Here is a 17,244-nt window from a genome sequence, read left to right as displayed (position 1 = left end):
TGTTCGATGAAATTGTGAGTTTTTCTTGGCTGCACTGCTTCCAGTATGTGAATGTTTGATTTTTTTTCTATTTGCTGCCATGTCAATCTAATCTGCCCAGGGTCTTCAGAATCAGTTGTGCTGGCCGATGTACCTTAGACTATTTTAGCAATGGATCTGTTTCTTTAACCAATCAAATCAAATCAATCAAATTCGCCTCACAAGACCAGCTAGCTGGCCCAGACTAGCATCAGCATTTTTCTGTCCTCTGATTGGTTCGTCAGAGCGAAACTGTTACAGCCAAGTTGGACTGGCAAAACATGTCTGTAGTGATCCACACACATTAATACATCAGTTAGACTGATGTAGGAAGAGAAATTGATTTGGTCTCGGACGTTGTTAAAAATCCATTTTCAAGAAAAGCTAGACATCTAGAAAAGCCAGGTAGCCCAACCCTAAAGCTAGTTAGCTTGTCTCAGCCCGGGAAAGGGTTTGTTCACCACTTCCAGACCAGTGAATACGAGCGATACCACTGATACCACAGGAGCGTTGCAAATTATGAGTATGCATTATGCGTATGCATCTCTGGAGAGTAAGTTGTATTTAATTTACATTTTTTAATGTTTTTGTCATGTTATTAGACAAATATTGATTCTAAACTGCTCCACATGATATAGATGGCACAGTTGCGGTTGTAGTGTAAAGGTTTGAAGCTTGCTTTAGTAAAATGGTATTCACCCTCCATATGCAAAATGCCTCTCTCTCTGTAATGCCACTCATTGTTATATTGTGTTTTTGTATAGTATTGATGGTTTCTATAATGTCGACATGATAGTGGTGGTATTAAGAGGTGAATTAAATCAGGTAAGTCCACACTGAAGGCGCAGGTACCAAATGCACGGCCCGTCACTGAAGTAGTGTTAAAACAAAGAACACAGACACTCACCATTGCTGTTGCTCAACACCTTCACTGTAGAATCTGTAGGAAAATATTAGTAATGTTGTAAATGAGATTCGAAGTATGTTTTAAATACCGACAGCAACATCTCATTACAAACAGCAACATATAATTACAAACAATATGAACACAATGATGAATTTAAAGTACACTTAAGTAAAAACAGTATACTTTACCTTAAAATTTAGGTTTCGTCATTTTGCTTCTCTTTCAAGTAACTGAAAAGGAAAACAGCAATGAAGTAAATAAATGCACTGATGTTTTCATGTTTCAAGGACAAGTGAGCATTCAACTTGGTTGACAATGAAGGACTGGGTTTGAACTAGGCAGGTTCTACCCTTCTCTCTAAGGCCAATCTCTTCATCCTGCCATGACTGAGAAATGCTACAAAGCAGTAGCCACATAACTCACAGCAAGCTCTATAAAATGTGGTATGATTTACTATTGATTAACATTATTAAGAAACATTGAAGATGTGAGCTTATCAAAATCAGATTCAGATTGAGTTCACACTTGTATTCTTAAGAATCCAGGATGTAACTATTTACCTTAAAAAGCTGTAGTATAGGAACATTTCTCAAAATCTCAGTGGAACCATGTGAATTAAACTTAGAGAACTCACTCAAATGTCCCTATGTTTTGCCCAATAATAGTTTTAGCCAATCAAATGAGTTTCTTTTTCGAACGTTGCTCTGTGTTTCACTACAGGAATTGCTTTGGGCGTGACCAACTACAGAAGCTTCTATGACACTACATCTGTCTTAACAGGTCGACCCGTCTGTCCCCCTCTTACAATGTCATTCACACTTTCTTCCTATGAAGGAACACATCAAGCTCTCTCAGCATATCCAGTTTTTATTGAGTTCAGGGAGGTTGCATCTCACCCATGTCCTTCTTCATATGGAGGAACCATCTCGGGCAGAGACCCTCACCTGATGTTCATCGTGCGCATGGGCCCTGTAACCGCAATGCACTAAAAGCATATAGAATCAGAGACTCAAGGGCATGGCTCCACTGGGGCTCGAACCCAGGACCTTCTGCGTGTAAAGCAGACGTGATGACCACTACACTATGGAACCTGCTGCCGAGAGGGTTGATGTCCAATGTGCATAAAGATAAACATCTCTCTCAAAATTTAACTGGGAAAATATTAATTGAACTTAGAAAACTTACTGACTCAAATGTCACAATCATCTCCACTGTTTTGAGCGTGTTAAGCTCCAGGTTTTTATGACTGCACCATGTCTCTCAGGTCTTTCTTCACTGAAGCAGGGTCGTTGGCTGAAAACTGATTTTACAGCTTTTTAGAGTAGCTCCTCTTAGCCACTCTATGAGAATCAATAATAAGGATTAATCTTCCTCATATTACTGAATTAATCATGTACTACAGAATTTGAAAAGAACTTGGATCCTGTCAACCGAGAACAGAAAGCTGAGGGTACATTTGGAAACAAGTTTTTCGAAGCTGTATAGTTGCAATCTGTAGAACATTTTGCCTGAATCGATATTTCTGCTCATTCATGCTGTTTAGTTGACTGTATGGTTCCATAATGTAGTTGTCATCACATCTGTTTTACATGCAGAAACTCCTGAGCTCAACTCCCAGTGGAACCATGCAGCTGGCAAACATGAATGAGGTTTATATTTTTGTGAACAGTTATGTTAAGAAAGCGAAGATATTCCCTAAAATTTGAACACAATTCTGCAAATAAAAACAAGTTGGCATTTTTCTGCATTGCACTTGTAAGAGCATTCCAGAAGTAGAATCAGAATTAAGTGCATGGTTCTACTGGGGTTCGAACCAAAGCATTCTGCGTGTAAAGCAGGCGTGATGACCACTACACTATGGAACCTGTTGCTGAGAAGGATTATGTCCAATGTGCATAAAGATAAACATCTCTCAAAATCTAACTGGAAAAATATAAATTAAAGGTTTTGCCCAATAATAGTTTTAGCGATGCAAATGAGTTTATTACTGCTGCTGACATTACTGAGTAAAATGCTGCTTCCTCAGAAGACCACACACAGTAGGCTCATGACCACCGAGTGAAAGATCTCCAGCATCTTAATGCACTTAATGCAAAAAACAAAAAAACAGGTTCCGTGTAGTGATTCATCACTTCTGCTTTACATGCAGGAGGTTCTGGGTTTGATTCCCAGTGGAATCATGTATAAAACAAATATAATGTAAGATTGTGTTTCTTCTTCTTTTAAACCATAGCGTGGTTGTGATCACCTCTGCTTCACACACAAAAGTGGCCGTAAAACTGTAAGGAGAGAGACAAAAGCTGAGTCCCATGTGCTAGCAGGCCAAGATTTTTAAATAAAAAATACAATGAAAGTAAATATAAATAAAACCGTATCCTGCTAGCGGGAAAGAAATTCCACCATTAGGGTCCCTTAACTGGTTCCATTGTGTAGTGTAAACACAATTTTCTCTTTTTCTCACTCTGGATGTATACAGTTTTTGAAAAGTGGCAGGAGGACACCGATAACCATTGCAGCCGTCTAAACTGTCCTCTGTAGTCCTCTGATGTCTGATTTTACAGCTGAGCAGAACCAGACAGTTATTAAAGCAACTCCTGTTGAACTTTCTAAGCTGGTGAAGGAAGTACATCCTCTGTTAAGCCTTTTTAACAGTGGAGTCGATGTGATTGTCCCACTACATGCCCTGAGAGATGGTGGTGCCCAGGAACCTGAATGACTCCACTGCTGCCATAGTGCTGTTAATGATGGTGAGTAGGGGGAGAGCAGGGGGTTTCACCTAAAATCCACAATTATCTCCACTGTTTTGAGCGTGTTAAGCTCCAGGTTTTTATGACTGCACCATGTCTCTCAGGCCTTTCTTCACTGAAGCAGGGTCGTGGAGTCAGTGGAGTCAAAGCTGAAAAGTTGCAATCTGGAAACATATGCAGGTGCAGGTGATTGTGTGAATCCATAGGGTAGTGGTCATCACATCTGCTTTACAGGTCCTTCTGTGACCCCCAGTGGAACCATGCAGCTAGCAAACATGAATGAGCTTCATGTATTTGTCACAAATTGTTACTAAATCCTTGAAAAAAATAAACAACTTTTGGTGTTTCTGCATTGTGCTTGCAACAAAAATGGACAATAGGAATTCCAAAACGCTCAAGAGCATGGCTCCACTGGGGGTTGAACCCAGGACCTCCTGCGAGTAAAGGAGATGTGATGACCGTTAAAGCTGTAAGAGAAGTTGGATACTAAGGAAGGAGAAAAGGAGAACTACAGGGGAATAAAGTTGATCAGTCACACCATGAAGTTATAGGAAATAGTGGAAGCCAGGCTGAGTTTATTCATTAGTTATTTATCCAGTTATCATCTGTTAACCTGTTATTTCAACAAAACCAGATTTTCTCCTGCAAACCAAGTTCAAGAAAATGCTACAAGGAATTGACTCCCATGTCATGTCTGCTGGACTTTAGAATGTAATACTTTATTGCACTGAGGTGCTTTAGTACCTAAAGGTCTACATTTAATTTTTATTATTATTATATGCAGATTTACATATTTATGAAACCCAAAGAGATAAAATTATTAAATTTCCAATATTTGGTTTGATTAAACAATGTTATTTGGGTGTTATATAATCAACACATCCTCGTCAAAGCAAGGAACATTCATAAACCCCCAAAAACTTTAATAATGATGATTAATAATAATAATAATAATAATAATAATAATAATAATAATAATAATAAAAATAATACAGTGGAACCTGGTTATGTCGATGTCCTAGGGGGTCGCCAGAAAGCATCGAGGTAACCGATGATCGAGATAAACAAAAATCAATATAGTGGCAATATATTAATGTGCTTGAAATTTCTTTATGTACATGATGTGCGTTAATAAATGAGAATGTGCATGCACGTGTTTTTGAAGGGTTTTTACACAACAGCGTTGCCGCGATTTGTTTGATGAAGGCATGCTATAAAAATACATACAGTACATGTTTATCTGTCAGGAATCCACCTGCCACGCCCCCTTCGGCCCCCTTCAGCGTGTCAGGTGCTTTCTCGGCCGCTTTCTCTGAAGCTCCGCTTCAATTGCACATATATGGTGCTCGTTTATCATCATCACCAGCTCCTATTTAAACTTCCACACTCTCACTGTCCGTTATTGTTGGTATATGTTGGTTCACGGCGGTCGTTGTTATCGCTCATGCGTATCTCGGTACGTGTCTTCCCACCGGCAGTCTTTCAACGTCTGCTCTTTTCTTCCCAAAGCGCATCGCGGATTCTTTCACGTGGGTGTCAGTCAGAACAGATCGATGCTTTGATTTCACGTGTTTCAGTGTAGAAAACACAGACTTTGTGGGGGGTGTTTTTTTTATGTGCGTGTTCACTTCGCTCGAGTTCAATACGTTTTTTTCGTCAAATGCGCATGTGCGTGAGATGAATATACAGCAGGGGTGGGCAATGAATTTTTACAAGGGGCCACATGAGAAATCTGAATTGTGTCAGAGGGCCACACCAACGATAATATTTTAGGGATGCACCGAAATGAAAATTCAATTTAAATGGCAATGAAATCCATAATTTTTTGTGTTATGCCTTTTGCCTTGGCACCATCACTGGAAAACTTTCCTGCCTTTTCAAAAACGTCCGCTACAGACAGAGTGCGCATGCTCGGATTGACTTTACTTTTCTGCGCCGCGTTCTTCTCATATTTAGAATGGCAATCGGGATGTTTGGATTTCAGGTGATCAATTTAAACCCGACTTGGAGAAACTCTTTGCAGATACAGAAAAGATCTACATGTAGATCTAGATCTGTGGTTAGGTCTTCAAGATGTTTGAAACAAACTACCTGTCCAGAACTTTTAAAAGTGTGTGCAAGTATACCTAGAAGAATTAATGCTGATTTGCAGAGAAAATGTGGTCACACAAAATTATTAATTTAGACTTTTATTAATTTGGACTCTTTTTTATTTATTCTTTATTTATGCAGAGTACTGTGTATATTTATATCACATTCTTCTTCTGTCTTGATTGAATATATAAATGTGTAAATACAGGGCAGTGGTAGTGGAACCCCTCAGATGTAAACTAAACAGAGGCGTTACCTGGAGACAAAACTGTACACATACTGTTTCATCATCAATATCAAATGTTGCCATGGATACGCGACCTCTTTTCACTGCTGGACAGCGATATCTGCTGGATGCGTTATTTTGGGCAAGAAGAAAATAAAACCGAGAATAAAGCGCCATCTGCTGGAATGTTTCACAAAAAATGTAAGACGCTAAACACTACATAACATCCTTGTTTAAAACGGACTCAATGTCCAGTTCCTGACCGTAATGGAAAGTTACAAAGAAATGTATGCCTCATGTCACCAGAATAAACTCTACCCAATTAGTATAAATACTGGCAAAGTGGGACACTTCAGATCAAACCTCTGTATCTTAAATCTCACTGATCTAAATTTATTTCTGAGTTCAGTCTTGGAAAATATAAAGTCCAAGGAACCAAAACAAAGATTCTGAAAAAAACTGTAAACAAAATGGCAGCTACATTGGGCAAAACATGTCAAGATAAAAAAAGGGGGTTGTAAATGTGATGTGCACTCAATTTACTAGGAAGACCTACAATCATTTACTGTGTGTGTGTGTGTGTGTGTGTGTGTGTGTGTGTGTGTGTGTGTGTGTGTGTTGCTGCATTATTACAGCATTATTTATGCAAAAATAATAATTCTTATCACTTTCTTTATTTAGTTTTATACATCAACCAGCACACTGGATGCTGGAACATAAAGGACAGGGCACATGATCAGCCCAAGTCATCATTCAGGGGCAAAAGGAAATCTGATAACCTGCCCAATGAATATGAGCCTCATCAAAAGAGACAGAAAAAACAGATAATAGAAGAGAAAACGGACGTCTCCAACAAAACTAAACTAGGTAAAAAAAAATACATGCAAACTTGTCCAAGGGTTTGTGAATGTGATGTACCCTCACTGTCCCCTTCATTAGAAACACCTCTGTATTCATATACACTTTGTGTGTGTGTGTGTGTGTGTGTGTGTGTGTGTGTGTGTGTGTGTGTGTTGCTGCATTATCACCACATTATTTATGCAAAAATTATAATTCTTATCCCTTTCTTTATTTAGTTTTATACATCAACCAGCACACTGGAAGCTGGAACATAAAGAAGAGGGCACATGATCAGCCCAAGTCATCATTCAGGGGCAAAAGGAAACCTGATAACCTGCACAATGAAAATGAGCCTCATCAGAAGAGACAGAAAAAACAGATAATAGAAGAGAAAACTGACGTCTCCAACACAAATAAACTACCTCCTAAACATTTAGGCATTGGTAAGGCAGAAGAAAGTTGAAGTGGATGAACAGCAGTAGGACTGGTTATGTGAATTAGACACTCATCTTTGGATGTTTTTTCACAGCACATTTGTTGGAGGTTTATGAGACGAGAGAACTGCTGGGCAAAGGAGGATTTGGCTCTGTGTATGCTGGTGTACGTAAAGCAGATGGATTGCCAGTAAGTCTTTTTTCTCTTGTTTTATCTATATCTCTGACTTCATTATATGTTTTAATTTAATATACACATTGGGGAAGCCTGTTTTTAGTGATCATGCTGAATATTTAATCATAAGATCAGGAATGGCAGTGTTCACTGATACGTGATTGTGACTTTAGAAAGAGGCTGATTGTTATAAGCATCATGGCATCATGGCTCAATGTAGGATTTTCAATAAAACTGCAGAAGTGGTTACTACACTTTTATGATCAGCTAAAATTATATAACATCTAAGGCCAAATAAAAAATCCTTTTTAGAGCATTTATGTGAATAATTTCATCTAATTTCACAAAACACATTTGTATTTTTTTAGGTTGCAATCAAGTACATCTCCAAACGTAAAGCACCTGAAAAACTGGAAATCGTAAGTTTCTTCTGCATGTCTTAATGTACATAAAACAATAACCAATATCCTATACTATAATAATAATAATAATAATAATAATAATAATAATAATAATAATCACGTTATTCAGAACACTTTTATAAGCAGTTTGGGGTTATAATATGTAGCACTCGTTCTTTTCTACAGCCTGGACATGGTTTCCTGCCCACTGAGGTAGCTTTGATGTCCATCGTCAATAAAGAACCATACTGTTTAAACATCCTGCGGATTCTGGAGTGGTATGAACAGCCAAAGTGCTACTACATAGTTCTGGAACGACCCGAACCATGTGAAAACCTCCACCAGTTCTGCAGTAGGTATGGCAGCTGCTTGCCTGAGACTGTGGCTCGTTTAGTGATGGTTCAGCTGATAGATGCGCTGAAGCATTGCAAGAGCCGGGGAATTCTGCATCGTGACGTCAAGCCAGAAAACATCATGGTTCAGACAAACACTCTTAAGGTTAAGCTGATTGACTTTGGGTGCGGAGACTTGATCAAGGACAAGTACAAAGAATTTACAGGTATATTATCTGAAAGCTCTGAAAATGTATCTGAGTTTTGCATGGCAATGAGATGTGTGCTTCTTTTACTAACTGGAATGTCATTAACAGGCACACCCAGCTACGCTCCTCCTGAGTGGTTTAAAAAGAAAAAGTATTTGGCAGAACCAGCGACTGTCTGGTCTGTGGGTGTGACACTGTACAGACTGGTGTGTGGCTCTCTGCCTTTCAACACCAGGAAGGACGTGAAACATGGTCATGTGCGTTTCTCCAGAAGGCATTCTGAAGGTAAGAAACTGCAAAGACTGATAAGTTATGGAATAAGTCAAAGCAGGCTGAAGTTTCTATTGTACATTTACTTGAACAGAGAAAGAAGCATTTATTTGTTTGATCTTATAACAGCTATAAGTGTGAATAATTTAATATGCAATCAATGATATTTATTTCAAAGTTTTATATATTATGCATAACTGTTTTTAAGAGATTAAATATTATACAGCATGATCTTTATTAGGTGAAGTTTCTATTCTTTTCTCTATGTTTTACTGATTTCTGTATCTGTGTATTGTTTAACAGAATGCATGCATCTGATCCGTTGGTGTTTGTGCACCAAACCAGCAGGCCGTCCGAGCCTGGAGCAGATAGAGCATCACCCATGGTTTCACTTTAGAGGTATTTGTGCTGTTCTTTCTCTCTTTATTTTTAAACAGACAGAGGAACCCTATAATTCATGAAGTAATTTTTCTCTAATTGTTTTGTTTTTTGTGATTTAGGATCTGCACTACAAACTACTGGATAGACACCTGCCATCAAATACATCTGAAACCTACAAATATATTTGTGCTTTTGTACAAAATACATCAAAAATAAAAAATGTAATTGTAAATTGATTTTGACTGGAGTCAGTTTATATTGCAATCATTTTTGTTAATCATGCTTACTTAATAAAACAATAAGCAATAAAAGTGGAGATAATCAGAGTTAAAGATGATTGTTTGGACCAATTAAAAGGAAAGTCACTGTATTGTCACTATCACTATATTTTTGCAGTGCACGGGAAGTAAACAAAACACCCCTTAGCTTAGAGGTCAAAGGGGGAACGTAACAGGAATGTATATCAATTGTGCATCATAAAGGATATAAATTCTTTTTTTTAAATAAAACAAAATCACCATGCAGCACACTCCTGAGACCGGGGACCAAAAAAAAAAACAACACGGGAGAAACAGCAATTGACTTAAATCTAAAACAGAAAAACAAAAATTACAATACATCATATGCTTTATTCAGACACTTGTCAGCGAGCACGGGTGCAACGGTAGGTGCAGAGTGACTGGATGGGAGGACCCAAATGCAGGATGCACACAAGGTTATGGGGAAAAAACTGAATTTAATAATTAAAGCAAGGGGCAAAGGCAAAAACAGAATCCAAAACAATCCAGGGTCAAAACAGGCAAACAGGGCAATGCAGGAGAAGACAAAACCAAAGTCCAAAACAGTCCAAAAATCCAGAAACCGGCAAAACAGTACAATACAGGGCAGAGCAAAACATAAACCAAAACAGTCCAAACTTCAAAACCAGAGGCAGGGCGGAACAGAGGTCAAGGACAGGATCCAGAACAGGCAGGATGATCAGGATCAGAAACAGGAACTAAAGCAGGCAGGATGGCAAGAATAATCTCAGGGGCTAGAAAGCCGGTAAGATAATCTGGCCAGGAGCTAAACTCTTGATTGTCCTTATATACACCGGAGGCGCGGAAAAACGGCAAGATGGTCACGACCGGAAGTGCTCACCGCGGAACCGGAAGAGCACGCCGCAAAACCGGAAGTGCAGTGTGCCCAGGAGATCCTGACAACAATAAACATTTTCTTAAACACAATTACCAACTGCCCCATTTCATTTGATTACCTTAACCACATTTACCTTCATCAGCTACCAAAAATGGCAACCAATCAGCATTTCAGCCTTCATCCACATCTAAAACATTACAAAAAAACACTAAACATTTAAAACCATGGTTACAAACTGCACACTCACTTTTATTTATTTAAAATATTAAATAATTAACCTTCTTTGGCAGATAGCAGATATAACAATCAGTTCATGTTCAAGCATTTATCCAGATCTTTTGTAACCTTTTGGATGAGTCGTCGCTGTGCTCTTGGAGTAATTTTGGTCAACCGGCCACTCCTGTAAAGGTTCTCCACTATTTCATGTTTTTGCCATTTGTGAATAATGGCTCTCACTGTGGTTTGAAAACCAACCAGTTATTAGGTTTAGAGGGCAAACACTTTTTCACACAATAAAAACTGCATGTTGTGTTCACTTGTGTTGTCTTTTACGAATATTTATATCAGTTTGATGATCTCAAACATTAAAGTGTGAAAAACATGCAAAAAAAAAAGAAATCAAGAAATCAACACTTTTTCACACCACTGTTTATGAAATATAAAATGTTCTTTAGACGTTTAGTATTATGAGAATACAATATGAGTACAATTACAGGACAGAAACACTGTTCATTAACACTCAGAACATTTTATGATAACATTATGAAAATATTTAGCAGATATGGAAAAAAATAACATTCCGAAGTTATAAGACTTTTTTTTTCAATATTCAAGAACAATAAAATTGTAATGACATCCCATGAATGTTGTTCTTAATGTTTTAATAACATTTCAAAAACTTTTAACAAATACAATTAACATCAGAAGAGAACATTGTATTGATAAAATTGATTTTCTATCAACATTAGGAGAATATTCATCAAGTATAAATAACATCATAAGCAGTGTTGTGCTCGTTACTAAAAAATAGTAACCAGTTACAGTTACTCGGTACTTCGTTCAAAAAGTAACTGAATATATCACAAGGATTTCTGAAATAAATAACAAAACAAGCTGAGTAATATATTTAAAATCAAAAACTAAAGTGGCTTCTGCATCATAAAAGCTGTTGTGTTGAGCTCTTAAAAATGTTCCTTTCACAGCTGAAGTATGAAAACTATCAACAATGTAGAACAGAACACCGGGTTAGCTTCTAGCTTCTAGCTTCTAGCATGGGGTTTCTGGAGGAGCTTTGACAGATTGGAGTTGCTGTTTATCGCAGTAGATACGAGCTTCGAACCAGAAAGACACAGCTTACATTTGACTAAAAAGTTTTTGTCTTTATACTCAACTAAATTGAAATAATGAGCATATTTCCACTTTGAGAAACTCGTCTTGCTCTCGCCTCGACTCGCCATTACTGCCGCACAGACCTGAATAAACGGAGACACGCCCACAGCGCATCTTCTTCCTGTTTACAGTGGTTCATCCACCAATCCTACAATGTGTCTCTGCTGTAAACAGGTCAGACTGTAGTCTACACTTCAGCCCAAATTCATCCATTTAAAAAAATAACGGGTAACGCATCATACGGTAACGGAGTTACTTTATTTTTAAAAGTAACGCGTTACAGTATTAGTTACTGTCAAAAGTAACGCATTACTGCCAACACTGATCATAAGGACGTTCTGAGAATATTGTTCTAATAACATTTTATATCAACATTAGCAGAACAATTATTAAGCATAAATAACGTCATAAGGGGGTTCCTAGAACGTTGTATTGATAATGTTTTCAGTCAACATTAGAAGAACATTCATCAAGTATAAATAACGTTATGAGAATGATCAATAAACATCGTTTTTTTTTTTTTTACATTTAGACAACGTTTAGGAAACGTTAGTTAAAGTTGTGGTAAGGTTCCCTGTTAGCTGGGGAGATGCTCAGACGATTTAAAGAATACTAGTCCAACTGACATTATCTTTAAAGGCGTACACAGTCAAGCATCAAAACTCCAATGTGTAGAACTCCAGGAAAGTAGGTCATTTTAATACAGCATTAAAACCAAAAAGGCTAATGCACAATGCATTTATATTAGCGATCATTATAATGGAAATTAGTGTTAATTTCAAAACTAAAATTTTTTTTTTTTAAAGGCCTATGTCCACTTAAGAGTATTTCACTGTTAGGAAAGGACGTTTGTATCAAGCACCTACTCAGTAATGTTGCACCACCTGCTGGACAAAACTCTAAATGCACTCATTTCAGTTTTAGAGAACTTATAGTTCTGAAACTAAACTAAACTTGCAAGCAATGTCTTGTTTAACTTTAATATCCATTCCATGTATTTAGTTTTACTTTTAAATAATTCCTTCTGTACAGAAGTACAGAAGCGCATTGCATTCACAAAAAAAAAAAAAATTCACAGCCAGGATCTCATAATTATGATTTAGTATCTCATAATTATGAGATAAGTTGGGGCAGTCTGTGGCAGGGGAGCGTTTTAGCGCATAACACGGGATCTGACGTTATTTTTGCTCGGAAGCGCCTCATTGCGCAACAATGGAGACGTAGAAGATATTATATGGTTTAGCTTGATGACTGTATATTTTACTGTTAAGATGGTTCTCCAACTGATTCTGTACGGCTGCGGGGATCCTAGCCCAGGAACACGGTGACAGATATCGACCTGTTGCGTATCTTCCCAAATCTTTAGACACCATAGCACAAGGGTTGTCCTCGTGCTTGTGTGCAGTGGCTGCTGCGGCTCTGATGGTCCGGGATGCTGAGAAAACGGTGCTGTCACATCCTTTGATACTGTACACCTCACATCAGGTAACAGCTATTTTACACAACCTCAACACACAAGATATGACAGCACAACGTAGATCTGGTTATGAAACCACACTCTTGGCAACGGAAAACTTAACTATTAAGCCTCTTCTCAGCCGCATTCAGCTGTAGTAGCTGTTAGATTTCTATCATGCCCAAACGAAACTTAATTCTTGGAGAGGTTTTCCATACGACCTGCTATGCCCGTGGTGCCTTTCTGATATCAGGGAAGAAGGAATACAGAGCACACAGAATGCATGTTCTTCCTCTTCTTCTTTATTGCAGGCAGCAGAACATATTTATACACATACAGAGAAAAGAAACCTGACCTAGTTGTTTCCTGTTTAGACAAGAGGATATACTAGCTGGCGATGTGTGAGTCCAGATAAGGACTCCCTGTTTACCTTACATACTAACATCGTAAATATTCTATAGACACTGAGCAGACAAAGGAATGTGTGTGAAACAGTGTGAAAACCATCTTAACACTAACAATAGCCACTTTAAATCATTTATGATTTAGCATCACACACCAAAACATAGGATGTTCATCCGGGGAACAGAATCGGTGACACAAACTGCAAATAAAAAGATAAAGACAAACAAAACATTCAGATTCCATTTCATTCTTTCCCTACATGCATATAATCCTTCATCATCACCACTCCAATGAGGCCTTTATGGCCTGTCTTACCATCGTCATCAAACATAGCAACATACAAATTATAATTCCAACAATCAATACAATAATCATTCCTAAAACAAAATAGTGTTCAACACTCATAAACAAACTCTTAATCTTCTCAAAAAAACTTTGTTCAGCAGTTGTTTCACGTTCTCCAAGACATCATGAGACATTTGTTTCTCAGTGCTTGTTCAGTATGTCTATTAGCAGTATTATAAGGTATACATAACAGTTTCTTCTCACTGAATAATGTATTCAAAGAGAATAAGAAAAATTCGGAGTCTAGTTACAACTATGCACATATAGTTATAGAATTTAGACCTAGAGCAGGTATCAGGGTGAGCTAAACTAAACAGTCAAGTGAGTCAGATCTTCACCCCGGAGGTGGCCCCCTTTCTACTATAAAGAAAGGATCTTTCCGTGGGCTCTCAACTGTTTCAGCCCTGAATACTCACTTAGGTAGGCTTCTTAGGCCAACAGACCAATTAGTGCATAGAATAAGTGGGTGCTGTTTTGATCCTGCTTGCGTGTATCCACTGTGGCTAATGATCACACAGAACTCCAGTTCTGGTTACAGCTAGAACAGTCACTGGACCCAGATACTTCAGCTCAACGACCTTGGTAGGCTTCAGACCTCTTATCAGGACATGCTGATTAGGCACAAAAGGGTGTGTTGGCTTATCTGTAGGCAGAGGAAGAGTTAGTGAGACATCAGCACTGATAGAATTCAATTTCTCAACCAGGGCAGAAATGTAGTCGTCCACCATCACTTCCAGGTTACCTAAGGAAGAAATGCCAGTGCGTCCCCTGACCCATGGCGTCAAGAAAGGTTAGAACATAAAACTTTCAAAGGTTAGTTTTGTTGAAGATAGGGTCATTCTCATTTCTGTGAGTACTACCGGGAGAACAACAGTCTAATTTCGGCCTGTTTCAATGCAGGCTTTGGTAATACGTTCCTTAATGGTTCTGTTTGTTCTCTCTACCACTCCAGCTGACTGTGGGTGATAGGGAATATTAAAATAACAATCAATTGCTAAGCTTATAGCCAAAAGTTGTGTTACCTTCGAAGCAAAAGGTGTGCCGTTATCACTTTCAATCACACTAGGAATACCAAACCTAGAGATGATCTCTTTTGTTAAAATTTTGACAACCGTTTAAACATTCTCTCTCACACACGCAAATGCTTCTGGCCACTTACTGAATCTGTCAACTATAACCAACAGATATCTCAAATTTCCTACAGCTGGTATATGTGTAACTATGGCCACTTTGGCAGGGAGTTGAACAGCTTTTAAAAAGTCGCCTATAAGATTAAAATGTGCTATGGGCTTTCCATCAGCTGTTTTAAAGTCTCTTTGCTTCCATGTTTTGGCAAAATCATGCACAACACCATAAGCATACTTAGAATCAGTGTATATAGTCACTACTTTACCTTCAGACTACTGACATGTTCTTGTAAGTGTGACCAACTCTGCAGCTTGTGCTGATGTGTATGGTAATGATTTAGCTTCAACTATTACATCAGGTAATCTTACAACCGCATATCCACATAAATACACGCCAGAAGGATTTGAACATGAACCATCTACATATAGGCAATCCCCCTCTTCCAGGGCCGTATCTAAAAGATCGGGCCTACAAGAGGTCTCTTTTTCAATGTGTTTAAGGCAATCATGTGTGTCGTCAAAACCATCTAAGTCAATGTCGTGTAGCAGATCACGCAGAGCTACTACAGCTGAATGCGGCTGAGAAGAAGGCTTAATAGTTACGTTTTCCGTCGCCAAGAGCGTGGTCTCATAACCAGATCTACGTTGTGCTGTCATATGTTGTGTAAAATAGCTGTTACCTGATGTGAGGTGTACAGTATCAAAGGATGTGACAGCACCGTTTTCTCAGCATCCCGGACCATCAGAGCCGCAGCAGCCACTGCACGCAAGCACGAGGGCAACCCTTGTGCTATGTTGTCTAAAGATTTGGTAAGATACGCAACAGGGCGATATCTGTCACCGTGTTCCTGGGCTAGGATCCCCGCAGCCGTACCACCACGTTCGTGCACATAGAGGTAAAAAGGCTTAGCATAATTCGGCTGATGAGTCAACAAAACCCTGAGGAAGACGGGTCCAGGTGAATTGACGTCCCCTATAGGTAAACACGAAAAGCGGCTGCGTCTCTGAAGCCAAAGGGACACCGAAAAAAGCAGAACAAAGATCAATCACAGTAAAAAATCTGTGAGTCTCTGGTATAGAGTTAACAATGGTAGCTACATCGGGCACCAAAGGAGCTAACGGAATAACTAATTTATTAATCTCACGTAAATCTTGTGTTAGCCTCCAGCATTTTTTATCTGCCTTCAAGACAGGATTAATCGGTGTGTTATACGGTGAATGTGTCTCGATCAAAACACCTTGTGACAATAAATCGTCAATAACTGGAGCAATGCCAACATTCTTCTCTTTCGACAATGGATATTGTTTAACAAAAATTGGACGGTGTGTTTTCATGAGTGCATGATACGGCTTTACCTGGATTAAACCTGCCTCATCTTTGTGAGAGGCCCATAATTTAGGGTTAACTTCACCTAAATTTGGTTCATCAGGCAGGACCTCAGTGGCTCGGTTAAGAGCATGAGGACAGAAGAAAAAGACAGTGAAAGATTGGTTTCAAAAAACAGAATTTCCATTCTCATTTTGTGCATCATATCTCTTCCTAAAAGGTTTAAAGGCGAATTTGGAATTATTGTAAAGCTATGATAAAAAATTGTACCACTCGGTGTCACTACAGGCAAAAGGTGAGTTACAGGACATGAAATTGGAAATCTATCTATTCCCTAATAGATGAACTTCCCCTTTTTCCTAGGACCTCCTCCTTGAGTTTTGTGCTGAGGCTGGAATGCACCACTTCCTGTTGCAGTGCAGAGCATAACGAGTTAAGTTAACCTGGAGCATAGTAGAAACCTCTAGCAGCATCTAAATCTCTAGGAAAAAGTATCTAGATGTAATACAATTTCACTCCATAATGCCAAATGATCTAAATAAGGATTAGTTCAATAACCGGCACAATTCCTATACATCCAATCTTTACACAGAACAAAGAACAGACACACAACACTTAATACACAGACAATACACACAACACATAACACTTAGACAATACAGCTGCGCAAGGCACCAGGGGGATCGCAGTCTTCAAACAAAAAGAGTAATCCAGTCTCTCCAATTGGATCACAAATTTTGTAAGTTAGTAGAAAAGAAATTCGACTATAAAGCCAAAACAAGATTGAAGTCTTTTGAAAAATTTTAAAGTCTTTTCAAAATGTCCGTTTTTCTTTAGTTCCTTTTCTCTCACTTTTTTAACAATAAATTTTTCATAAATCTATTTTTTCCGGCATATGAAAATTATCGTGGATTCTTTTGGATACTTCAGACAATATCGCCTATATTAGACAAACCGTAAAAAACATCTTCTAATCTTGCATCTTACATCTAAGGTGAGGAAACCAATGTCGCGACGAAATCATCCC

General features: G+C 38.4%; 3 protein-coding genes and 1 non-coding gene across 4 annotated transcripts in view; 2 read left to right on the top strand and 2 right to left on the bottom strand.

The window, feature by feature from the left end:
* The window catches only part of LOC124384606 (eukaryotic translation initiation factor 4 gamma 3-like), a 246,425-nt gene that overhangs the window by 103,523 nt on the left and 125,658 nt on the right, over positions 1-17,244 (bottom strand). The gene's annotated exons all lie outside the window — the stretch shown is intronic.
* Positions 1-17,244, top strand: part of LOC124384616 (eukaryotic translation initiation factor 4 gamma 3-like) — a 96,236-nt gene that overhangs the window by 66,072 nt on the left and 12,920 nt on the right. The gene's annotated exons all lie outside the window — the stretch shown is intronic.
* trnav-uac lies at positions 1,944-2,016 on the bottom strand. The gene has a single exon. It is a non-coding gene; the product is annotated as a tRNA-Val (tRNA).
* LOC124384589 (serine/threonine-protein kinase pim-1-like) lies at positions 5,889-9,267 on the top strand. The gene is made up of 9 exons (XM_046847569.1): positions 5,889-6,190; positions 6,671-6,856; positions 7,066-7,272; positions 7,359-7,453; positions 7,807-7,857; positions 8,026-8,398; positions 8,489-8,665; positions 8,954-9,049; positions 9,151-9,267. Exons 1-9 carry the CDS (start codon positions 6,064-6,066, stop codon positions 9,174-9,176), a joined length of 1,338 nt encoding a protein of 445 aa, XP_046703525.1. The 5' UTR covers positions 5,889-6,063; the 3' UTR covers positions 9,177-9,267.

The sequence above is a fragment of the Silurus meridionalis genome, chromosome 4 (assembly GCF_014805685.1).
Source record: "Silurus meridionalis isolate SWU-2019-XX chromosome 4, ASM1480568v1, whole genome shotgun sequence".
Classification (NCBI taxonomy): domain Eukaryota; kingdom Metazoa; phylum Chordata; class Actinopteri; order Siluriformes; family Siluridae; genus Silurus; species Silurus meridionalis.
Note: the sequence above shows the minus strand (reverse complement) of the source record. Positions and strands in the feature narration are given on the sequence as shown.